Genomic DNA, 22,705 nt, shown 5'->3' with positions numbered 1-22,705 from the left:
GGCACGAAGAGGAAGCAACGCTGTAGTTGCTGTCTGCTAAATATTGGTAAACATTCTCTTTGAATGAGGTTTGCAATGTTGAAATCATGTCGTTGCTTTCAATTGCTACCTTGATTATTCAAAGAAAAAAGCCGACCGCACCGCAATATCGCAAGGTAAAGGTGCCCTATTTACTCTCTGTAGTATTTGAAGGTTTTGTTTGCTTAATCTACCTCGTGGGCCTGTTTATTTCGCAAGGTTGATTCACCATAGTAAGCCATAAAAGATACATATGTTATCTTATCGCTTATCAGCAAGAATCATAGACCTATTACAACTACAAGTGAAGAATACAGGCAAGGCAGAATCCTAAATTTTCTGTTGATGTAAATTATATTCTAACAAAGTAAAAAAAAAAATTGTATAGAGCAATGGATAACCAACCTAGTATTGTTGAAGCAGATGCTGTTCATCATAGGTTGAGTAATCAAGTCAATACAGTCAAAGATTTTCCCTATAGATGCTATGACTGCCCACAGTTATTTACTAGATTGGAAGACTTGGCTCAGCATTCCATTAAAAACCCAACCCACAGTGAAGAAATGTGTTTAAAGTGCAAGAAATCCATTGTTGTATTCTTTACATCTAAATGTGCAGTGAGAATTCACTCTTGTAACAAATCTGATGTTTGTCACAATCATTCAGATCTTCACTTTCACAGTCAGTTCCTTTTTACCAAATTAAATTCATCAGGTTTGATTCCTGATTACACTGTTATAGGATGTGACCTTCAGAGCTGTGAAGCTAGTTTTGATTTTTCAGCCAATGGTATCTTTAAGTATTTGAAACACGTCAACAGATACAAGCACACAACTGTTCCTGATTGCAGAAAATGTGCGTTACCAGAATTCCAATTAAGTGTCGGAGGAGAGAAGACCATTTCCCACTATTGTGTGAAAACTGGAAAAATTATCTGTGTTGTGAAACCTGTATTGTCAGTTTCTAGTCGTTAGAAATCGTTCTTTTTTGCGCCTGTTTATCATGAAATGTTTTTTCTTTTATGTTTAACTACTTCCCTATCCTCCTTATTAACAAAAAAACCCGCGATTTACATGTCTACAAATTGACACACCCAGATGTTTTTGTGATGTTTGGCAACAATGTTTAGTCGTTAAGGAAATTTCTAATGTTTATCAACAAAAAATTCGGGACACACGGGAAAAAAAGAATACAGATAAAAACATTGACCTCTATTCATATATGGCTTGCTGAATTATACATATGTACTGTTAAGCTGTATGGTTTGACTGAACACGCCCGTGTTCAGTTTTCCTCTGAATTTTTTCAAGTCTTTGCTGGACTTTGGAAGAATATAGATGGATGAGTATTCAGGCGGAATTGAAGGTAAGAATTATTTCCCTTGACCTCCAGACATTTTACCAATGCATATTCTAAGAAAGGCTTGTGATCTTTTGCAAACCAAATATTTGTTTTGTAGTTCAAAATACTTGAGCAGTTTTTTTAATGACCTAGAAACAGATGCAGTTCATCATCGATTGGCTGGAGAGTCCCCAGCTATAGAGAAGAATTACCAATGCTACAACTGTAATCAGTCATTCTGTTCCTTGGTAGACCTTGGCAACCACTCCCAAAACTTACCTTGGCACAGTGTGGAGATTTGTTTAAATTGTACGGATCCCATCACAGTGTTTGTACAGAAATTTCCATTTAAAGTTGTCCGCCTTCACACATGCAAGAGGTCCCATCTTCGCTACCAAAACTCAGACCTTCACCTTCTTTCTATTCAGATTTCTAAAATTCTTTGCTGGAATGAGAAAACACAGCATCAGTCTGTGATTTTTTGTGATACCTGTAATGAGTTGTTTTCTCAGACCCCATTGGGTCTTTTTGAGTTTTTAGTTCATTCCAATTTAACTGCACACAATGTGATTCCATCAAGCCACTGTAAGAAATGTACCATGCCTGAATTCAAACTGACTGGTAGCAATTTAGAATGTTGTATTGCCCATTTTTGCACCAAAGATTCCAATTCAATTCTCAAGGAACTTCAAAAGAATGTTCAAAAGATTGAAAAACACAGTCAGACTAAAAAATAGTCTATCCCACATATATTACTATTTCTTGGGTTGAATAATATTCCTAATATACATTATAAAATGTCTAATTATTATAATTATGCAAACTTGTTGACAGCAAATAAAGACCATGGGACCTAGGAGAGAGGAACATTTTTGTAATATTCAAGTGACTTACTTATTGATTCTTCAGGGTTGTAAATAGGTTTGTAGCCGAGACGGAGAGTAGCCTTGAGCCGATTGAAGCAGTAGAAACAAACAATGAAGTACAATGTCGCCGGATGCGGAAAGGGGTTTTTGAGGTGCACCAATGGTCGTAGCATACGCGACACGAAATAAAGAAAAAGGACAAATATTACAGCAAGAGTAGCCGGATAGACAATCGACGAAGTCCTCATCGATCTAGCCTTCAAAAATGGATCAATAAATTCAAAGGCGTTCTGAATGACCGTGTCGTCCGTGATGAACATGACTTCTCCGCCAACGGTCGATGGGTTTTCCAATAATTGATTCTTTGCAAGTATGTGAGCCCAGGCGGCATTTCCTGTTTTTTTTTTCAAAAATTGATTACTGTAGCGTTTTTTAAATTAACTTCTTTGTTTTATTCATGTCTTCACGAACCAGCGTACGTGACTTGAATTCTTTCACCACCCCATCCGATTCTGTACAAGCATCCGCCGTGATCTTTGGCGATCTTCAAAGCATGAGTGACGTAATAAGGGTCTAATTCTCCGTAAAGAAGAGTTGGGCGAAGACAAACCGTGGCTAAATTCCCCGAACCTGATGTCGTCGTGAATAGATTTTGGTTTTCTTAATTTCATTTTACAGCGATAAATAGGAGGATTAGTACCGTCTGACAATTCAATTCCATTGGCTTCCTTCACAAGGTTCTCTGCTTCGTACTTGGTTCGTCCATAGTGGCCAAATAGATAGCCATCTTTAGGTGGCGACTTGGCCAAGTGCTCGGCAGCCAAGAACAAAGGATCTTTTTTTGGTATCACCACGTGAGTCGTGCTCGTGAAAACTAGGCAGCCGACATTTGCTGCAATGCATTTGTGGATGACGTGACGAGTGCCTATTGGGAAACACGTGCCCTGGGGAATCAGTGCAGGTATTGATTATTACCATGCAAATACCATTGACGTTGACTTCCTCCATTACTTCGGCGGATGGGAAATGACTAAATCCAGTCTCTGCAGCTGCGTGAATGACGCAATGTACGCCGTCGAAAATGTCAAGACTCATCGTTTCTGGTTTGGTAATGTCAGCCACGAACGACTTTAAAACCTTTTTCTCCTCATAACCTAATTATTTTAGAAGGGAAATGAAACTTGGAAACATATGATGTATGTGTAAATTCTAATTGTACCAATGCGATTAGTTAGCACTTCTTTGTCTAGAACGCGAATCTCTGCCACTCTTTCGTCTTGCTGCAACAAACGAATAATGTGTTGCCCAAGAAATCCTTGGCCCCCTAAATATAAGAAGTAAACAATTTCAAGTGGATGTGCACCATAAATCTGTGAGCACTTTAAAAATTAAAATTTAGGGTGTAGTTTTCTTGCAAGTCCTACATAGTATTTAGCCAAATTATTTTTTTTTTTTTTTTTTGTTTTTTTTTGGTTTCCCAAAATAAACTTATTTTATGTTTTGACCAGTTCATCATACTTTATTATCGGCATTTTATCGAACGATTGCGTAATGCGTATGTAAGCCAAGCCCCATTTTGATAACCACGAAGTCCGCTTTAAGCCGATAACCAAAGTAAACAATTATGTTGCCAACATTTTGTACTCAATGGAAGGGAATGAATTGTACTCGAAATAAATATTGACAATTAATTATTAATACGTCAATAGATGTAATGGGCTTACCCGTAACAAGAACGATTTCGGAATCCATCCGGAACAGATTTTTAAATAACCCGGTAAAATTATAGACGTTGAAGATGTTTGGCAACGTTGATTTCTAGCAGAAGAAAACTTGATTCTGAAAAAATGTGGACCACGTCGGTATTGCTCTGCTCAACTAATTCACTTAATGCGAAACATTTGTACAAGTTTTTAATTCGAGAGTGTCGTAAGCTTCCAAAAAACACACAGTCTTATTACATTAATTTTGTTCGCCAGGTATGTTAAAATCTATTATCGTACACACTTCATTCAGACTACAGTTGTTAATTTCTATAAAAACGTTTTACAATACCTTGTGTCCAGATAAATTGAAAAAAGTATTCGATAAAGTATAAGTAGATGCGACTGTCAGTAGCCAATAGTATGATATAAACTGAAGAATGGAGATACGTCTCGTGATATATTTTTTATCGCCAATGGGTTGGAACATATCCAACATAACTTGATCTTTGCTCTCCGTTATCTTTATTTACCAGGGTTTTGGTCAACATGCTGAAGAAACTGATACTGAAAGGATTAGAAAAATAATGCAGCGTGCTGTGGAAGATTCAAAGTGGATTTTGAATAAGGTAGATAATTCTTAATTGATATATTCAAGAATTGAACTGTTAAATCAAAATTGAAAGTATTGTTATCCCTTTTTTTTTAGTATTGTCCCAAAAAGTAAACAGAAAATTAAAATGGAAAATATGGCTGAAAGATTCTGGAATACCCTGAAGGTCTGGAGTCAAAAGCCACATGTAGTCAACAAACGCTTGTCAGGTGTTGCATCAATAGCTAATTGGAAATGTGTGTCTCAATTTCTCTCCTGGCAAGACATTATTGAAAAACATCTAGTACTGATTGGACTAGATGAGGTAGAAATAGAAAAAAAAATGGATGGCATGAAGTGGTCAAAAGCACAACATTGGAGTATTGAAGAGCATGAAGAAAATACATGCTTAGCTTCCATCAGGAAATGTTTACCTAAGCAGAAGAGTCGCCATCAGACCATTTTAGAGCTTGAAATTATAGGTGTGATGTGACATCTTTTCAATTCTTAATACATTTGCTTATAATTGTCATTTGATTTTTTATTTAGATTTCAAATTGAAATGTGCTGTTTATGTACCACTGAGTGCACCTGTTGAAGGTGAGATTGAACACCTTATTTCCCCTTGCCCTTATGCTGTTGTGCTTGGTTCATCAGACATTGAGCTTAATGTTTTCAAGTAAACCAAATCAGTGTGTATTACTTAAAAGATTTTTCCTCTAATTTGGAACGATCTCTTTTTGTTATGAAGAAGCGATGTCAAGGGCGATTGGCTGTTGCAAAACGTATTGCCTAAACTGAGAAAGTGGCATGCAGAGATGGATGAGCAGCACTCTGCCGTTGAATCTATTCGTTTGGTATCTTTGGAGGCTTATAACAATCTTTATCAAGAGTTGAAGAAGAAATACGTCCCTAACATCACTAAGGTATTATTCAACGTTCTATATTATTTTCTTACTTTAACGGTACATAAATTGGATCTAGGTTTGGCCTGAGTGTACAGACCCTCAAAAGTTTATTCACGAGGACGTAGCCATTGCCTCATATTTGATACTTATATGGCGTCAGGAGCGAGAGCAACTCAAATTAGATTCTGATTATAGACAAACCTTTATTGATATTGGTTGTGGCAACGGCCTTTTGGTTTATCTTTTGACATCAGAGGGATACCCCGGTAAAGGAATTGATATTCGAGCTCGCAGGATTTGGTCCTTATATCCACCAGAAATCAAACTCGAGGTAAAGAGGTGTCTTACATCAATTACAATTTTCTAATTTACCCTTTACCTGATGTCTCTTTTAAGGTCTCTACTCTGATACCGTCGGAAGATACTTTCTTCCTCGAATTTGACTGGCTTCTTGGAAATCACTCGGATGAATTAACTCCTTGGATCGCTGTTATGGCATTGCAGAGTTCGATCAAGAGGCAGCCAGAACGTTTGCCCACTCGTTATTGGGTATTGCCTTGTTGTCCTTTTTCATTTTGGGGTAAATTTCAGCGCGAAAAGTTCAATGCGGCCAATAGTTCCCGTTATTTTGAGTACTTGCGCTTTGTTGGTGAAATAGGACGTAACTGCGGGTATCAAGTAGAAGAAGACAGGATGCGAATTCCTTCCACAAGGCGTACGTGTTTTGTGGGGTCCATTCAATCAAAGAGCGAGTCCGAGTGGGCCGATCTGTTAAAGGCCAAATCTAGTATGATTGCTTTGAGTAAAGAAGGTGTTGAAGAAACCAAGTTCCAGCCCCGTTCCGCCGTAGAACTTATCCGCAATTGTACACGGGTTGAGCGAAGTATTCAAGATTCGTTTATTAACTTGACGGCTAAATGTTTACTTGATTGCGGAACCCGGAATCAACCCGGGGAATGGAATCCGGGTGGGGAAATTAACTTAACAGATTTGGTGACACTGGTTCGTCAGGACTTCAAAGATTTCGATCAGTTAAAAAGCGAATGCGGAGGAATTCAGACTTTATTGCGAAACCACTCTCACATTTTTGTTGTGCAAAACAAGTGCGTTCGTTTTCGTTCTCCCAAGGAGTTGTCGGTTGAGGAATGGCGAAATCAACAGAAGCATACTAAAGCAACTAAGACTAAGAGGTCCCGCCTAGATACCAGTGCTCGAACGGATGTAAAAACTAGAATCTGTTGGTTTTTTGTAAATCATCCCGATGGGTGTCCCTTAAATCAAGATTTGTGTCGCTATCTTCATTGAACTACACATTTTAACTCGTAATAAAGTACATCAGTTTTCAAATTCCTAACTCTTAACTTTATGATACGCATCCCTCACGATTAAAAGAGGTAAGTTCAATTTAATTAATTATCTATGGGAAATTTAACATGGTCATTAGCAACCATCTCTCCATAGCCCATACTGTCTGTCTGCTCGCAAATGCTCCCCAAATGCAAAAGTCGAAACGGTCGAAACTTCAGAATTCTATTGTATCTTGTAATTCGTAAGCTCGAAGAGTGTGGTTGTTCGTTGATTACTTTACACGCGGTTGCAACAAAGAAGTCAAAACAAGGAAATGTGTGATCTATAAATCGGCAGGCTGTCTAAGTGTGACAAAATTATGTCATCTGCTTTCCTTTAAGACTAATAAGAGTGTATGTATTTATCAAGCTTCATTACGGGTTCCTTCTGAAAACAACTTCAGCTAAACGTTTTAAAGGAAGTTTTCATAATATAATAAACTCTCATTAATTTATAAACATTGCTCATTTTCCGTATTTGTAAGAGTCCGATCCTTTCCCATGTTCATTCATTCTTTCTAATACTTCTGGTTACTAAATGGTTCTCTAACATGGTAACTATTTATCTTGTGTCAATTAAGACAAACCTGATTTTTGAGATCCTCGTTAAATTTCCATTCAGTTTCGTATGTCAATAGATAAAAATCCCTAGCCAAAATCACCCTTGATCGAAATTTTACCTGAACGTTCCTGACCAAATCCCAGACTATTGCTCGAAACAGTCCATTTCAACCCCAATTTTCACGAATTGAATTTTCTTGTCATAAACTTTCGACGTGCCGGCTATTTTACTCAGTAGAATTTGATGTACGCTATGTCTAAGACGAAGAAAATGTCGAGACTGTGTAGCGTACTCTATGTACGCTATAACTAGAAGGTGGATCGTCCTACTCGTCCTATTGTTGTCAGGCTTGTTTTATGTATTTATTTAAATTTAAATGTGTTTTTTAATTTCCTTAAAAGCGAGCTGTAAATGTCAGTGTTTGAAGACCAGAGAGAAGTTTCCTTTGTTTAATTTTGGTGTAATTTTACGTAAAATCTTAAGATGTGGTTTTATGTGGTTGAATTTTCATCGTTTAACCCCATTTTTTTGTAATGGTTTGTTTACCTTGTTTACCCTTAGACTCTATGAAATCTCTTACATCTTAACAAATTTAAGTAACTGCTTAATTCTACTTTACTCCATTCATTTGGTCCAACGAAAGTCCAGCCATCAACTGCATTCTTCGACTCGCAATAATGAGTAAATGTTTCGTTTTTTTTCATGGATTTTCGTATCAATTAAACTATTTTTTCTCTATGTGCACTCTGACGTTACTTTATAATGTCTTAAGTTAAATTTAGGTATATTTTCAACATGTTCCAACTGATGCAGTGTTTATTGATTATTTTAAATTACCATTATAGAGTTCAACCTGCAGACGGACCGGCCAGTTTGTGTGTCCTTCACGCTTAAAGGTCGCGGGGAACATTACGTAAAACTGTCAATGCGGTGGTGTAGAGGTTGGGTGAGAACTGGACGTGTTGAATCATTATCAAGCAGGTACAAAAGCTGCAAGGCTCAGCCATTTGGTATTCATTTCGTTTTTTGATTTTTGTAGACCCATCCCCAGCAACGTCAACCTAAAGAAGGCAAGGCCAGTTTGCATTTTCTTCACGCTCGAAGGGCATGGAGATCATTACGTAAAACGTGCCATGTGACGGCGGAGAGGTTGGGTGAGAACGACACGTGTTGTATCATTATCAAGTAGGTACAAAAGCCGCAAGGCTTAAGAGGTGGGTCAGGGTGAGAAAAAGTCGTATAAAAGGAGAGAGAAAAGGCGACAGAGATCAGTCGAACGAGTATCTCCGACACGGCAACAACTGCAGCGCACTACTTGTCACCAATTGCCTTCTTCATTGTACAACCAATTCGCAATCATGGGTAAATATGGGTATAATTTATGTGTATCATGGGTAAAATTTTTATTTCGAGTCGTGAATCAATTTTGTCTTGTTTTCAGTTTATAAGACAAGTTGTATTCGATAATTAATGTTCAAATCGTTTATAGTATAGTTAACTATGGAACTGCGCTGCTGTGTGGTGATGTATCGTTACTAATGGTTGGATCTCTGCTCCAGCCTACTACACCGAAGTCCCCAAGTACTACACGACTACGAATGCTGCCCCAGCCTGCTAGACCAAGGCTCCAGCTTATTTTAATACCAAAGCGGACGAGTACTACACCGAACCTCACAAGTACTACTCTGCCCCGATGTACACAACCACAACTGAGGCGGCCAAGTACTACGTAGTCCAGACTTACAACACAGCAGCTGCTCCTTCATACTACGTTGAACTGAAATACTACACCAAGGCTCCAGTTTGCTACAGCACAGCTTACGCTACACCTAGATACTATGACGAAGCCCCCAACTACTACACCGAAGAGGCCACATATTACACATCCACGTACGCTGCCCAAGTTTACTACACCGAGGAACTGAAGTATTACTCTGCTCCAAGCTACTACCAAAATGAGGCTCCTGTTTACTACAACAAGCCACCGTGTATTACAACCAAATGGTAAATATTATGTTTTTACATGGAATTTTGTATCACTATTTTTTTCTGTTGGTTAATATGCCCGTTATTATAGAAAATTTTCAAAATTGTGCAAATTTTTTACCGTCCAGTTAACTATGGCGTCGTGCTGCTGTTGGTTGTATTATCCTTGATGGTTGGGCCGACCACTGGTGAACTGATGTGTTTTGGGTATGGCGGATACCAAACCGCAACGCCGGAGTCTTACTACACAACAACATAAGCAACAACCGGATGCTTTACCACCAAGGACCCAGAGTATTACACCACAACTTATAATGTCCCGAACTTGTACACCGAAGCTTCGAAGTACAACACTGCCCCGAGTTAAACCACGAAGGGAGCGGAGTACTACACCACGAAGGGAGCGGAGTACTACACCACAAAACTACGCTTCCGCAACTTACTACATGGAGGTTCCTAAATGCTAGAGCCGAAATTTCCATTTGATTTTATTTACATTTGTCGGTTGTCTTCATGGTCATTGGTCACTGGAAATTAATGGTTGATCTTAAATGAGAAAATAAAAATTCTAATGCGGGTAATTCTTTTGTAAGACTTTTGGTAGTTATTCAAGCCTGTCATCATTTCGACAGGTGTCTATTGGTGTTGGACTTATTCAAGGCCAGTACTTGCGTTGTGATGTGTCTGTTTCATATTTTGGAGGTGACTACTGCCTTAGTCGATCTGCATACAGACATGTTCTTGTGTTTTGACGATGTTACAAGGGTAGGTTACGAAAGAAACTTGTAACTGTTGATTTTGGCAAGTCTTATAAGTAAAAGGCAAGTGAATGAACTTTGTATAAATGAAGGAATTTGAAGTTGAGAGAAATATATTGAAACAATTCCTAAACAAAACTTGGTATAAATTAAGAGACAATGAACAAAAAACTTAAAAAGAATTGTGTTATATTGTCCCACCTCCACCCACAATTCCACCACGTTTTACAGTCACATACATACATAAATACACACATACACTTAAGTTAACCCGTTGGCTGCCACGCCATACAACCCGTAGGTTGCTCTTTACTACTCTACGTGCCACGTCTGAAGGATCCATGACCAAGTTGGACTTGCCATTGCTGACAAGTCCGTGCTGACAAGGGGGGGACTAAGGTGCATTGCCTAACAGGCTTGCCTTGCGGCAAATTTTGGGCTTGGCGACTCTCCGACCCCGCGGCTTTTAAACCACGAGACCGAACAGCGCGGCCCGTGCAGGGGAGAACAAAGGTGTGGCAGCCAATGGGTTTACTAACACAAAAGCAATAATACAAACAATACGATGATCCACGTTGATGACGAGTCTCGGTGCCGGCCGTGATTGTCCATTTCCATTGCCAGAAGTATTTAGTTGGCGCATTCGGGCAACATCCGACGGAGACCGGTGATGACTGTTAAAGATGTGAAAATCCATCTTCTCGACGTCTCCTCTGCATTACCTGAAAAAAGACAAAAATTTTTTTATTTAGTGACATGCCAATATGCCATAAAAGTAACACAGATAGAAACAATAACCAGGTATTTTAGCTCAAAGATTTAAAGATACAATTTTTTTAACTTAAAATCAAGCTTGCTATATTGAGAACTGTACACATAACAAAGCTCACTTACTAGTCTAAAAAAAAATTCCGGAAGTAGACCGGAAGTAACAACAGCGCCTCAACCATTGAGCTGTCGTCAAATAAAACCACATATTCGTGATCTCCATAAAGTTTGGGGTCGATTAGGTGTGATTTAAACGAAATCCAAAATTTTGCCAAAATCGAGAATTTTCCTGAACTAGTTCAGGAAAATTTTCGAAACCGGAAGAACGAATACATAAAAAAGATAACATGAACTTTACCACAAATTTGAAGAGGATCACGAATATGTGGTTCTTTTGTGCCTCGAATGAATATTTACTGAACTATTGAAAGAAATGTGAAAACCGGAAGAAAAAAAAAAAAGCAAATATCGAAAATTTAACAAATGAGCTTTGTTGCTGGAATAGTAATCGTCAGTTATTACTAAATATTTCAACAAAATAACTGCCAATAAATGTTTAAAGAGATGTTCAAAGTTACTGAAACTGACTGTTTTGACAGCTGCAAATTATCAAAAAGCCATCTAGCGTTAGAAAAAGAAACGTCCAAGTAAAACTTCGTTGGCGCGTAAAAAGGGCTTGATTTTGGAAACTATTACACAGACAGAGTTTAACGCAACTAGACTATTGGTAGATAACCTACGAAAATAAGTCAATTGTTGGGTACCTGGGAAAAATCCCGTGGCGAGTGACTGCAGGTGTGTAACAGCGGACGGAAGCGATCACTGAAGTGGTCCAGAAACTCGCCAAGTCGCCAGTGAAGTAAAACAAATTGTGTTTAGAAGCAGTGAAGCTAGATGAGCGTGCGTCACGAAGATGGAGACGTCACGAGGACGTTGGTGGAAGTTCCTCTTCCGTCATGGACCAAGGTCAGCATTGGCACAAGAATCTCCGTGCCAGGACCACACGATTCCATAAAGAAACTGCGTGCTCTGTAAGAAAAAACGTTTTACATTAATGAAAATATAAAAATGAATAAAGCATAGCAATCTTTACCTTTTCTAAGAAACACACTGAAATGTTCGTGATGAAAAAACCGTAAAAATGGAATTCTCAGCAACCAACAGCATAACTTCACATGTTGAGATAAATTTCCTGATGCTAAAGAAAGTGTCATGAAGTATTGCAGTAGCGTGGTGATAGGTGATAATGATGCTTACCTCTATCATGTGGGTGATGAATTTAGTAAGGCATTTGACTTTCATCAAGCAGATCTGGTACATACATGGCAGGTTTCATGTCTCTGAAACTCTAAGTAGCAATGGGACAAGGAAATTCTATGTTATTTACAAATTTACACAAATTTACCTATGAGAAATAAAGCTCTACCTATCCCCCAGCTGGGTTGCATTCTAAACAGAAGTAAAAACAGCCATAACAACAAACATGCTGTTGCAGGGTACGCCACCAAAATTGCGAGATTCAGAAAAGATTCTATGGTTCATGAGCAAGAATACCTATGTTAAATGAAAATCTGAATTGTAATGGTCTGGTATTAGTAATGGGGAAATACCTTATCTCGGCACTTTTGTATTCCACTATATGTCTGCTTCAAACATGAGTTTTAGGCTTGTATGCATCTAGAATTGAAATAAGAAATAAGTTGGTACAGTATAAAAATAAGGAAACTAGGTCAAGAACCTACATAAGATACGAAGCTCAAATTGGTATTTGAAATCACAGGAATAAGTATATGAATTAGCAACAATTTGTTTCGCTCATTTCGTCTCGTTTCTCCATGAAACATGGCCTGCCATGAAAGAACAACATGGGCGACACTAGCGACATCTAGTAATCAGTTTTGAATCTTAAGTTAGTTGCACTGTCAGTCAGTCACAGACAGACGTGACATTACGTCGTAACTTTCCTAAGTTACTTAAAAAGTTTAACAGCGGAGATCGGATAACAAGTCAATTTTTTTTTAAGTAATAATAGATGAAACAATCTTTAGCATGATTCTTACTGCATGCTCGACTAAATGTTTTCAGATAATTTCAGCTGAAGTTTTCTTGTACCTACCTGGCCAACTAGGTGCTCGTGAGGGATGCAGGACGTTCAGGCCCCGGCGTTCAGGCCCTACTTTCTATGTGGGCCTGAACGTCCGAAAATAGTAATAATACAATGAATGTATTTAATACGACTTGGTCTCCGTGGCCCAGGCCAACGCTTTGGTATATTGTTTTTGTTTTGTCTGGCATTTTAGCTTAATGGCTCTGGTCTGGTCCCCTCTTTTTTTTCATTCTCACCATGCCCATGGTAAAGATAAAAGACCAAATCTGTGACCTTTTACCCTAAAAACGGGATAGGGAAGCCAACACAGCCGTGAAGAGACCAGGAGTCTATAGCTCTGACGAAAGTTAGCTACGCGGGGCGCGGTAAAATTTTTTATTTAAACTAGTTACTAAAAAGAAAAAACACATGTTAAGCAGCTCAAAAATCAAGATATCGAATTATATGTCGTTAGGTGATGCCTGTGGTCATGGGTATGGAGAGGAGATTGCGGTGAATGTAAATGAATGCAATTGAGATGGAGATCCTCTCCATCTGAGGATCCAGCCTCTCCTCCCCTGCTGTGGTGCCGTGTTGGTGAAGCCTCCACAAAATACAAAACACGCACGAATACGATGGTACAAAAATTTAAAATTAGAATACAGAATAGACAAATTAAAAACAAATGTCACTTTCAATTACATAATTACTTTCTTTGGTGAACAATACAATGAAAATTGCATTCAGAAACGGAAGGCCGACCGCTGCTGAATGAACCACTCGGTATAATTTAATTGAAATATTTAGTTACATCACTGACACAATTCAACCGTCTTTATTTATACGGTACTGACTCTTTATTGAACGTGGATTACCTGAATTTCGACGAAAGGCTGGAGTCTGGACCCTCGAACCATTGTATCCAGTAGTTTTGGATTCAGCTGGAATGTGTTGAGAACTGTGTTGAGAGGGGACCACCTGGTAGTCTTGAACTTTGATTTTATATGGTGCAAGACTCTTCGAGTAACTTTTGAAGTACAAATTTGTTTAGGTCCAGCAGGTCCACTGGAGGTTCTAGTTCTTAACTGGAGTTGCGGGGCCGCCAGGAAAGGATGGGGCTATAGGCCCACCTCGAGCAAACGGCGTTGATGTCTCATCCTCCTCTGGGTCCACCTGACGATCAATCGCCAGCCACAGACGTTTCCTGTAAATATAAACTCGACCATCAAAATGTTATTGCCTTGATATTTACTATGTACGTATAGAGGGTTATTTTTGAATGCGGAAGTAGTTTAAAATAAACTTCAATTGAATCGTTTCAAATGAATGTCAAAACAAGTTCTAAAATAGTAAAATTACATCACCATTACGTGAGAGATGTAAGAGAACATGCACAAGAGTCGAGGCGTCAAATAAAACAAAAAGTCTTTCCCACCGACTGACGGCAAAGAACACCGTTAAGCTGTCATGTAATGTGATGTAACTCGTTGTAAGCCGTATAATGCAGACTCTCAATAACTGATCGTTTATCAACTCTCAATACATGCTGGTTTTGATCAGTCACCGTATCACAAACAGCAGCAGAGATGGACACTAGAGCGTGTGTTTCAGGCTATTCTGTTATCGCCAGGAGAGCAACAGAGCAGAACAACCACAACATGTTTCCAGGATATTTGTATTAGGTAATAAAGCCTCTTACCGCGGAGAACCTCCTCTATGGAGATATTGTTTCGGCGGCGGACTGTAAAAGTCAGAATCAACCACAGCAGATGGTGGGATAGTTCACCGAAGACGAATCCCCCGCTGCGTCGATTCTTATGGATATGTGCCTCGTCTGTGATAGGACGTGGCTCGTTAATCCCGTCGCCTTTCTTTTTTTATTTTCGCTAACGTGAATCCATATGAGTTATGGCATTGCCAAAGCTATTCAGTTTCATCCAGCCAAATTGCGAGCGATTGTTGCTACACGGATCACGTAATTTGTTTTTACCTATAGCGGGGAGAGAAGAAAAAAACCGACAAGAGTTTAACGAGGACAATGAAGGTATTGTGTCTTTTAATAGATGTAAAAAATTGATTTGTTATTTAATGTTATGCTTTTAGTTGAACTTGTCGTTTTCAAATTATCAAAATAACCATAAACCATTTCAAAGGGACTAATCACATCACAAACTTGTCCATAAAAATAAGCACTTATTTTTATGGACAACCTCAAGGACATCTAGTAATTGAATAACTTAAAGAATATCAGTTAATAAATTAATAATTACCTTTTTAGTCAGACGTTGGAAACAGTATATGTAATTTCTGGTATAGGCTGTAGATCAGCGGGACGTGTCGAGACCCTTTATTCCATTGCTGATTGGGACAGCCCCGTTTGGTCAAAAAACTCAAACTGCCCGTTGTTCAAAATCGACGCCCACCCGGAAACCGATTGACGCCGAGTATATAAAGAAGGGGCACTATACATTTCGTAGAAACCTGCCATTCGATCGCCGGCTATAATATAGATTTGGTGAAGGAAGCAGCACACGAAGATGTTGCCTTCTTTACTCATCTCTTATTGTAAGTGGTCCTGCTTGGTCGTCTGTTTTATAATACCCGTCATCGGCGGAGATGATGGGTCTCATCATCTTCCTGATGAACAAAGATTACTGCCATCCACCTGCCAAGATTTTCTATCCTGCGTTGCTGAACTGTCCTTGTACAATTTGGATTCTCTGTTGAATTACATGACAGCAGAGGGTAACACTCGGAAAAATAGCCAACCAGGTAAAGTATGAAATCTAAAAAAAAGTATTCACGTTTGGAAACAAAAATTCAATTGAATTCGCTTCTTATTCTGTATAGAAAATTCGTATTCACCTGCCCCTCTTAGGATCCCATTGGACTCCCCGGTACATTCTTCCGATTTGAATCTGCCACAACCTGCTGATTTAAATCAACAAGACGATGACGTGGTCCAACGTTTACTGAAAAAGGCCGAACAAGGTCAGGAGCTAAATCAACTGGCCAGGGAAGATTTTCGACATCGAGAAGTGCGATCACTGCCCAGAGGACCGCCCAGTAACTTGCCGCTTTGTTTTACATATGTTGTCATTTCAACATTTTTCTCGCACAAACTTGTTCAGGTCCTCTTGATCAGCAGCAATCCCTTGAAGAAAAAGATGATAATATATCAGGTTGGGGGCCAAGGATTTTCGGATCTAATTGGTTATGGTATTGGATTGGATTGAAATTGAATGTATTATCCAAACTTTGTAATTGTCCACCAGGTATGCATTTAATTGTTTTGTTTAGCAAACAATTTTACTTTACCTTTGATTTTCTCGTCTTTTTATATCAAGGTCCGCCCGGTCCCACTGGCCCAACAGGACCTACAGGTCTGACAAGTTGAAAACTTATTGAACAATAAAATTTTGTAACACCTGACTTTGTTGACACCCTAAAAGGTCTTACAGGAGCTACAGGAGCTACGGGCGCTACTGGCCCGACTGGTAATCAATCAGCTACTACATTTTTCTTTCCTCGGTGAATCGAATAAAGCATTGATTTCAATTGTTGTGTGTTTTGTTTTATCAATGTTAATTAGGACCTACTGGAGCTACTGGCCCGACAGGCCCCACAGGCAAGCGATCAATTTTGGTTTCCTATTTCTTGGATTGGTTTGTTAAAACTCGTACATGTTTTATTTAGGAGCCGACGGTCCAGTGGGTCCTCCTGGTGCAACCGGTCCTGTCGGCCCAAATGGTCCACCTGGTGCGACGGGACCTTCGGGACCTCCAGGACCTCCAGGACCTATAAGTTTGAATGAAATCTCATTCTTTTACCCAAGAAATTAACAGGACAAATACATAAAATAAAATATTGATTTGTCAACAGGACCGACAGGGCCAACAGGACCACCAGGCAACAACGGTCAAGGTGGTGGAGGGGGTTAACTGTAAGTTGCAAATGTGTGCAACTAACAAGCCATACATTTGCAACGCTGGACCATATTAGCCGTTTTCATGTCAAGAAATGAATATTGGTCGTTTTCTGAGCGCGAATTTCATCTGAATTGATACTTTTTACAAACAATGGGCTTAGATAAATGTGTGTATACTTAATTTATTGGAATGTTGAAGCGAGATAAATTGTGTAATTCTGATTAGATTACTGTTCTAAGGCGCTTTAAAAGATTAAGATAAAAAATTGAGGCTCATCATTATTTAAAGTGAAATGGATTCATTAAATGTTACACTTTTTTTGTTACTGTTAAGGGGATTTCATGGGGCCGAAAAAGATTACTCTGAAGGTGATTTGTCTGCCGTCCAATCAGACGGTCACTGGGATCGCCCGAGAACATCCTGAAACATCTCACACCAACAAACCTCAATTTTCCAGAAAAAAACTATTAAAGATAGAATGGTTATACATGATTTACAATGACACAAAATCCATAAGGTACCGTAGTTAATCCCCGTACTCCTTTTAATAATTTATTCTATAAGAAAGAGACGTACACAGACACAAAATGGTTTAATAAAAAAGAGTATTAATGGAAAGACCCTATTGGTATTTTTTTTGTTTTAAGTGATTGAGAGAATTGCTGAAAGAATTGACAAGTCCTTTTCGAGTCTTTTTTTTATCTTATTTTCTTTTGAGAGTGCTGCATGATTATCAATGGGAAAAAAAGTTAGTGATGAATGAGATACGGAAAGGAGATTTACAAAGTTACCTGTTTCTTTAGAAGATAAGCATTTCTGTAGTATTGGCCAAAGAGGAAGAGGAATGATGACATGTACACCACCAAGGCATACTGCATCCAGAGAGGGAAGTCACAGCCGTAAATCAGGGCTCTCACACCTAGAACCAACGCTGAGACAAATTGTGCCTGCAAATCAAGTGTGTTAAAGTTGAAATCCACACACTTGCACTAAACCTATGGATGACTAACCATTTGGAGAATAGTGAGGTATTTCTTCCAGCAGAGATACTTTTGGACCTTGGGACCGCAAGCAGACAAGGCATAATACAGGTACATGGCAACATGAATAATACTGTTGACCATGGCTGCAAAGAACGCTGCAATCGTTTTGAGGGTAACAAGTTAAAAATGGATTCGGTTTAAAACATAGAAAATAAAAGTGACCCAATACCTGATCCGCCGGGAACCCATTTCACACCAATCCACCAGAGCATAAACATTGTCGAGTGGTGGTACACGTGCAGAAAAGTCAATTGCTGCCACTTTTTTCGCATCACCAGAAAGATGGTGTCCAGCATTTCAACCAGGCGAGAGACGTAGTAAAACCATAATGCCGACGCGATCTAAATCAATCATTCAAATCGTTTAATCTATAATTCGAATTCAAATATTTTCCACAGAGAACGACTTTGCTGTTTGAAAACCGAAACGAAAATTATTTGAACATTCGTCTGCATTTCAACTAGTTCGTCCGGTGACTACCAGATGGCCATGCGACTGACAGTTGTCGTCTGCTATTGAAAACTCGACAACTATCGGCTAAATTTTTCAAAGTTAAATGTCTTACCCTAATTTCATCGGGATCCTCAGAGTAATTGACGGGTTGACAGAGCCAATTGTATTGCTTGCGATGTTGCGTCACAGCCAGCTGTCATCAAATGAACCCGACCAAGAAAAGTTGATGTGAAACAATGACATAATTAGTTGAATGGAATAATCACCTCAAGTCCAATGTAGAGATTGAGTAGCGCCATGGCCAGATTATAAGGTATCAGGATACCACGTATGGAAAACGGTTTCCTTTTGGCCATGAACCGCCTTCCGTAATAGATGGACGTGAGGTAGGCCATGGCGATGAGCAATGTCGGAACAGGAGACGCCATCAGCGGCCATTTGGCTACTCGTGGATCTATAATATGCCGGCCGACACAAATTTTTAGAAAATCAGACGCCAATAAAACCAATTTCAATTTTAAATAAATTACTACATACCTGCCCGGCTCATGCACCATCCGTAAAACTGGACAACTCGTTGATAAACACTGACGAAATGAAACGAGAATTCCGAATAGATTCGACTGATGGACGTCTCCATCTTTTCTTCGACAAACTTAACTCAAACCAAAAAACACGATGCAATTGCACACAACACCCTTACGGTATAGGTAACGATTACGCAATGCAGCAATAAGCCACGAAGAAGAAGAAGAAGCTCGGATTATTCCGGCACGGAAGAAGAAGCGCGTGGCTTCCCGAAAATGTCGGTTCGGTTTTTAACACGACCAGCCAAATATATGTCTAGTCGTTCGCTTCTGCTCCTGCTGGAGGGGGGATTTTTATTTCGATCAATAAAGAACGGAGAGGGGGAGATGTCCTGCTCGTATTAGGGGTGGAAGGGGGGATCCCCACCACCCGGCGACGCAGTCGCAGTTTCATCATTCCAACCGATTCGAAACAAATTGAATAAAATTATTTTTTCTAGTGTTTAATTTGGTGTGTATTTTTATTATATCGTCCGAAAATGCGACACGTAGATAGAAATCAGAAAAAATTGTTGTTTGACTAGAATTTCAAAATAATGGCTGATATTAAATTTTGTTGTATATTTCCTACAGTATTCAATACAGTTCAGATTGAATTTCTGTGTTGGTTAATAAGAAATAGAAATGATCCGCTTTGGTAGGACGTATAGACGGCGTGTCGTTTGAATTTGAATTCCAATAATGTTTAAATAAATTATTTTGATGAAATATAACGATTAAAACATCGATCAAAAGAGACAAGTAGGAAATTGTTGGTAATAATAATAACATTTGGTGGTGGGGTGGGGGGAATCAAATGTCAGATACATCGAACAGGGGGTGAAATAATAGGGGGGGGGGGCTGTGCTCTCATTCTCCGAGTGGATTTTGTTGTTGTTGGTAGTTGCGGGCATTAACGGCGAGAAGAAGAACCGGGTAGGTGGACAAGGCTCATCATTTGCCGCCCGGCGGATGGAGAGCGGCGGGCGGATCGGCGTACAGTTTCGCCCCATCGGTTCGACGTCGGGAAGAAACTGCGACCGAAACGAATGAAATTGGATCTCAAACTGCGAGAAGGGCGAGCCGGATGAAACGATCGCTCTCCATCCTTGCCGGAATCCGATTCGTTCAACCCCATCAACCTGAGATTCATTCCACACACACACACACCAAAAAGAGAAGAAGAAAAAGTAGAAGAAAATAATGTAAATAACATTCGGGTTACAACGCGCGGATGTCTTGTATAACCTCCCACGCGCTCGGCACAGATTTCACGAGACCGGCATCATTTTATAAATAAATTCAATTTCAATGCCAGCTTCTTCCTTTTTAATTGGTTACACAACTTTTGAGCTCTGAAAAAGTTGACAACAACTAGTCGATTCAACTTTTATGGCGCTCGGGTGACAAGTGGACGAATTTCGGCGGAATTTCGGGAAACTCGCACATATCAATTTCATCAAGGGAACATTAAAAAACGTCATGACTGCTATCCTCGAAAGATGAGAGAACATTAAAAAATAGTCGTAAAAAAAGTTTGGACTCCAGCGAGAAGGAATCGGAAGCAGTTTGGATGAAATATTTCCACTGATTTAATTTGTGAAATTCAATTAAATGCCAAGTGGAACGAAAAAAAGAATCGCCGAATAAGGGACTTGAACCCTTGACCTCAGGATTAAAAGTCCCGCGCTCTACCGACTGAGCTAACCCGGCGTTATCACATCGAGTTAAATAACAAATCCGGACCTTATTTCCTATAGTGATTCGATCAATCATGTATAAGGGGAAGATGGAAAGTGATTAAACTTAATAAATGGGGTTAGTTTTTAAAAAATAACCGCCGCGATATATACCTGATGGGTTGCGTTGGCTGCATTTGACGGCTGACATCAGTCTTGATCACTCCTCCACCGCTGCGTCCGAACCGGATGAAATTCTTATTTAACGCACTGCGGCGATAAAGCGCAGCGATGGGAGCCGATGCCCCACTTCGGCTGCTAACCAACGGCTCGGCTTCTTGTCTCTTGCTCTGTCGATAAAGATCTTTCATGGCGCTCAAGTACAATTCAATCCCTTTATTGTTGTTGTCGTCCTCTTCTGCCGAGTCGGATGATCCAGCAGCAACCGCAGCAGCACTGCCGGATAGAAAATTCTCGTCGTCGACATCTTCTTCCGACGTTTCGTCATCCGGCCGGACTTGGCCGACGTTGACGATCGTCATCAGACCGAGAATGAGCATCAGGAAACGCAGCCCGTTCATGTTTCTGTAGTTCCGGTTCATATTCCGTCAATCCTTTTTCTAGAAATGATTTCCAATTGAAAAAATTCGTTCACGAAATTAAATACTGCTCAAATTTAAATACAAATCGAATCTATAATGAAGGCAAAGTATGAAATTGCCCATTCCACAACAGCAGTCGACTACAAGTAATTACAAACGTACGTCAACTGCGGTTTAACGTATTAAGGAAAATGTACTAACCGATTTAGATATCGTCTGCTGTCGGTGACGTGTTATTAGTGATGCTGTCCGATCAAGGTGACAGTGACGGGAGAAGAAGAAGCTTTAGCCAGCGACCGAAAGGAATCTCGATTGAAAACCAAAAAAAAAACAATGTTGCGCTGCTGCTGCTGCTGCTGGAACTGGAACGGCTGTGACGAGTTCGTTCGTGAGACTGGCAGAGTCTGCGGCTGGTCGGACCACTTTTGACTCGTTCGGGTCGGCTCAGCCTCGTCTGCTGCTGCTGTGAAAAGGAAAACCCACGCCCCGGCTCCACCCCCATCTTAAAAATCCTATTCCGATCACTCACAATAACATTGCGTCACTACAAGAAAAAGGGGGGGGGGTCGAACAATTTGACATTTATCGAGTGATTTGTTTGAGAGAGGGGGGTGCGAATCGATCAAGGGGGTTGTACAGTGTGTGTCGAGTGTCACGGCGGGATGAGCTTTTGGGTTGCATCACGCGCATTTCAAAGCATTTCGTATCGGCGGGCCCGATCATCCCGCGTGTTGTTGTTTGATGTGTTTTGTAGCACTGGACTCGTTTCATCAACATCCGGTCGAGTGTCACATTCGCAATATGGTCATATGTAAGGAATCCAATGACGGGGACTTCAAATATAAACTTACCATTTTTTAAATTTGAAATTTGTTGGGGCTCCTTACTTTTTTCAAAAAATTAAATCAAAGTGAATTGTCGTGTTCGGACAGACGGAAAATTAATGTACAACTAGAACAAAAGTAAGTGGGCGATGACATTTAATTTTTAAATTTTTGTTTGGCGCACAAGTATAATACATATGTACAATAGTACATAAATTCAATGATTCTTTTACGTTTCCATAACATAAGAGCTACGGAATAAGAGTTCAGGACGGGAAGAAAATCTCCAACAAGTTGTCCATTCCAGACAAAACGCAGGTGGAAACACCAAAAAATTTAAAACTTTTTTTTTTTTTTTTTTCCAGAAGAAGAATAGAAAAAACTTGTCGGATTTATCAAAGGGAGCGGAAAAAAAAGCTATTCGATTCTATTCATCGAATGACGGGGACTTCAAATATAAACCCGCCATTTTTAAAATTTGAAATATTTTTTTAGTCTTTTTAGCAAAAAAAAATTTAAATCAAATCAAAGTGAATTGTCGTGTTCGGACAGACGGAAAATTTAATAACTAGAACAAAAGTAAGTGGGCGATGACATTAAATTTTTAATGTTTGTTTGGCGCGGAAGAATATACTATATTCGATGATTCTTTTATGTCTCCGTAACATAAGAGTT

General features: G+C 39.5%; 5 protein-coding genes, 4 long non-coding RNA genes and 1 other non-coding gene across 12 annotated transcripts; 4 read left to right on the top strand and 6 right to left on the bottom strand.

Annotated features, from left to right (window-relative positions):
* Positions 1-33: 33 nt before the first annotated feature.
* LOC124315712 lies at positions 34-2,244 on the top strand. Its single transcript, XR_006911586.1, has 3 exons — positions 34-155; positions 238-1,383; positions 1,513-2,244. It is a non-coding gene; the product is annotated as an uncharacterized LOC124315712 (long non-coding RNA).
* LOC124315410 (3 beta-hydroxysteroid dehydrogenase type 7-like) lies at positions 2,094-4,385 on the bottom strand. The gene is made up of 7 exons (XM_046781073.1): positions 4,281-4,385; positions 3,950-4,064; positions 3,445-3,549; positions 3,212-3,379; positions 2,926-3,150; positions 2,697-2,855; positions 2,094-2,619 (listed from the first exon to the last, which is right to left on the bottom strand). The coding sequence occupies exons 2-7, from the start codon at positions 3,975-3,977 to the stop codon at positions 2,213-2,215; spliced, it is 1,092 nt and encodes a 363-aa protein (XP_046637029.1). The 5' UTR covers positions 3,978-4,064; positions 4,281-4,385; the 3' UTR covers positions 2,094-2,212.
* On the top strand, positions 2,466-3,729 carry LOC124315750. Its single transcript, XR_006911635.1, has 2 exons — positions 2,466-2,595; positions 2,700-3,729. It is a non-coding gene; the product is annotated as an uncharacterized LOC124315750 (long non-coding RNA).
* LOC124315215 (probable tRNA (uracil-O(2)-)-methyltransferase) lies at positions 4,064-6,775 on the top strand. The gene is made up of 7 exons (XM_046780738.1): positions 4,064-4,204; positions 4,465-4,557; positions 4,638-5,002; positions 5,070-5,199; positions 5,272-5,446; positions 5,505-5,759; positions 5,825-6,775. Exons 3-7 carry the CDS (start codon positions 4,669-4,671, stop codon positions 6,731-6,733), a joined length of 1,803 nt encoding a protein of 600 aa, XP_046636694.1. The 5' UTR covers positions 4,064-4,204; positions 4,465-4,557; positions 4,638-4,668; the 3' UTR covers positions 6,734-6,775.
* Positions 6,776-8,432: 1,657 nt separating this feature from the next.
* On the top strand, positions 8,433-9,881 carry LOC124315680. Its single transcript, XM_046781500.1, has 3 exons — positions 8,433-8,698; positions 8,826-9,340; positions 9,451-9,881. Exons 2-3 carry the CDS (start codon positions 9,030-9,032, stop codon positions 9,452-9,454), a joined length of 315 nt encoding a protein of 104 aa, XP_046637456.1. The 5' UTR covers positions 8,433-8,698; positions 8,826-9,029; the 3' UTR covers positions 9,455-9,881.
* A 640-nt stretch (positions 9,882-10,521) lies between these two features.
* On the bottom strand, positions 10,522-11,998 carry LOC124315724. The gene is made up of 3 exons (XR_006911602.1): positions 11,942-11,998; positions 11,613-11,877; positions 10,522-10,802 (listed from the first exon to the last, which is right to left on the bottom strand). It is a non-coding gene; the product is annotated as an uncharacterized LOC124315724 (long non-coding RNA).
* Positions 11,999-12,017: 19 nt separating this feature from the next.
* LOC124315754 lies at positions 12,018-12,496 on the bottom strand. Of its 2 annotated transcripts, XR_006911640.1 has the most exons (4): positions 12,459-12,496; positions 12,275-12,402; positions 12,106-12,196; positions 12,018-12,046 (listed from the first exon to the last, which is right to left on the bottom strand). It is a non-coding gene; the product is annotated as an uncharacterized LOC124315754 (long non-coding RNA). The 2 variants fall into 2 exon arrangements; XR_006911639.1 differs by lacking the exon at positions 12,459-12,496 and having other exon boundaries at positions 12,275-12,451.
* A 4,641-nt stretch (positions 12,497-17,137) lies between these two features.
* LOC124315513 (elongation of very long chain fatty acids protein 4-like) lies at positions 17,138-19,210 on the bottom strand. Of its 2 annotated transcripts, none has more exons than XM_046781246.1 (7): positions 18,897-19,210; positions 18,626-18,813; positions 18,472-18,552; positions 18,076-18,247; positions 17,874-18,001; positions 17,655-17,810; positions 17,138-17,307 (listed from the first exon to the last, which is right to left on the bottom strand). In XM_046781246.1, exons 1-7 carry the CDS (start codon positions 18,997-18,999, stop codon positions 17,260-17,262), a joined length of 876 nt encoding a protein of 291 aa, XP_046637202.1. In that variant the 5' UTR covers positions 19,000-19,210; the 3' UTR covers positions 17,138-17,259. The 2 variants fall into 2 exon arrangements, with proteins under 2 accessions (XP_046637202.1, XP_046637203.1); XM_046781247.1 differs by lacking the exon at positions 17,138-17,307 and adding an exon at positions 17,504-17,585 and having other exon boundaries at positions 18,897-19,209.
* Positions 19,211-19,480: 270 nt separating this feature from the next.
* Positions 19,481-22,440, bottom strand: LOC124315587. The gene is made up of 3 exons (XM_046781361.1): positions 21,408-22,440; positions 20,779-21,224; positions 19,481-20,067 (listed from the first exon to the last, which is right to left on the bottom strand). Exons 2-3 carry the CDS (start codon positions 21,204-21,206, stop codon positions 19,839-19,841), a joined length of 657 nt encoding a protein of 218 aa, XP_046637317.1. The 5' UTR covers positions 21,207-21,224; positions 21,408-22,440; the 3' UTR covers positions 19,481-19,838.
* Trnak-uuu lies at positions 20,566-20,638 on the bottom strand. Its single transcript has one exon. It is a non-coding gene; the product is annotated as a tRNA-Lys (tRNA).
* Positions 22,441-22,705: the final 265 nt, after the last annotated feature.

Source organism: Daphnia pulicaria, chromosome 11 (genome assembly GCF_021234035.1).
Source record: "Daphnia pulicaria isolate SC F1-1A chromosome 11, SC_F0-13Bv2, whole genome shotgun sequence".
In the NCBI taxonomy this organism is placed as follows: Eukaryota; Metazoa; Arthropoda; class Branchiopoda; order Diplostraca; family Daphniidae; genus Daphnia; species Daphnia pulicaria.
Note: the sequence above shows the minus strand (reverse complement) of the source record. Positions and strands in the feature narration are given on the sequence as shown.

Excerpts from the sequence above, each read along its gene's own strand:
- LOC124315513 (XM_046781246.1), bottom strand. The coding sequence starts at position 18,999 with ATGGAGACGTCCATCAGTCGAATCTATTCGGAATTCTCGTTTCATTTC. Across the intron at positions 18,248-18,471 it reads AGGATCCCGATGAAATTAGG|ATCGCGTCGGCATTATGGTT; the intron begins GTAAGACATTTA and ends TGATTGATTTAG. Across the intron at positions 17,811-17,873 it reads ACCTCACTATTCTCCAAATG|GCACAATTTGTCTCAGCGTT; the intron begins GTTAGTCATCCA and ends CTTGATTTGCAG.
- LOC124315680 (XM_046781500.1), top strand. The coding sequence starts at position 9,030 with ATGTACACAACCACAACTGAGGCGGCCAAGTACTACGTAGTCCAGACT.
- LOC124315410 (XM_046781073.1), bottom strand. The coding sequence starts at position 3,977 with ATGGATTCCGAAATCGTTCTTGTTACGG. Across the intron at positions 3,550-3,949 it reads CGAAATCGTTCTTGTTACGG|GGGGCCAAGGATTTCTTGGG; the intron begins GTAAGCCCATTA and ends TCTTATATTTAG. Across the intron at positions 2,620-2,696 it reads AATTCAAGTCACGTACGCTG|GAAATGCCGCCTGGGCTCAC; the intron begins GTTCGTGAAGAC and ends AAAAAAAAACAG.
- LOC124315215 (XM_046780738.1), top strand. The coding sequence starts at position 4,669 with ATGGAAAATATGGCTGAAAGATTCTGGAATACCCTGAAGGTCTGGAGT. Across the intron at positions 5,200-5,271 it reads ATTGAGCTTAATGTTTTCAA|AAGCGATGTCAAGGGCGATT; the intron begins GTAAACCAAATC and ends TTTGTTATGAAG. Across the intron at positions 5,447-5,504 it reads ACGTCCCTAACATCACTAAG|GTTTGGCCTGAGTGTACAGA; the intron begins GTATTATTCAAC and ends AATTGGATCTAG.
- LOC124315587 (XM_046781361.1), bottom strand. The coding sequence starts at position 21,206 with ATGAACCGGAACTACAGAAACATGAACGGGCTGCGTTTCCTGATGCTC. Across the intron at positions 20,068-20,778 it reads CAGCCAACGCAACCCATCAG|GTTGATGGGGTTGAACGAAT; the intron begins GTATATATCGCG and ends AATGAATCTCAG.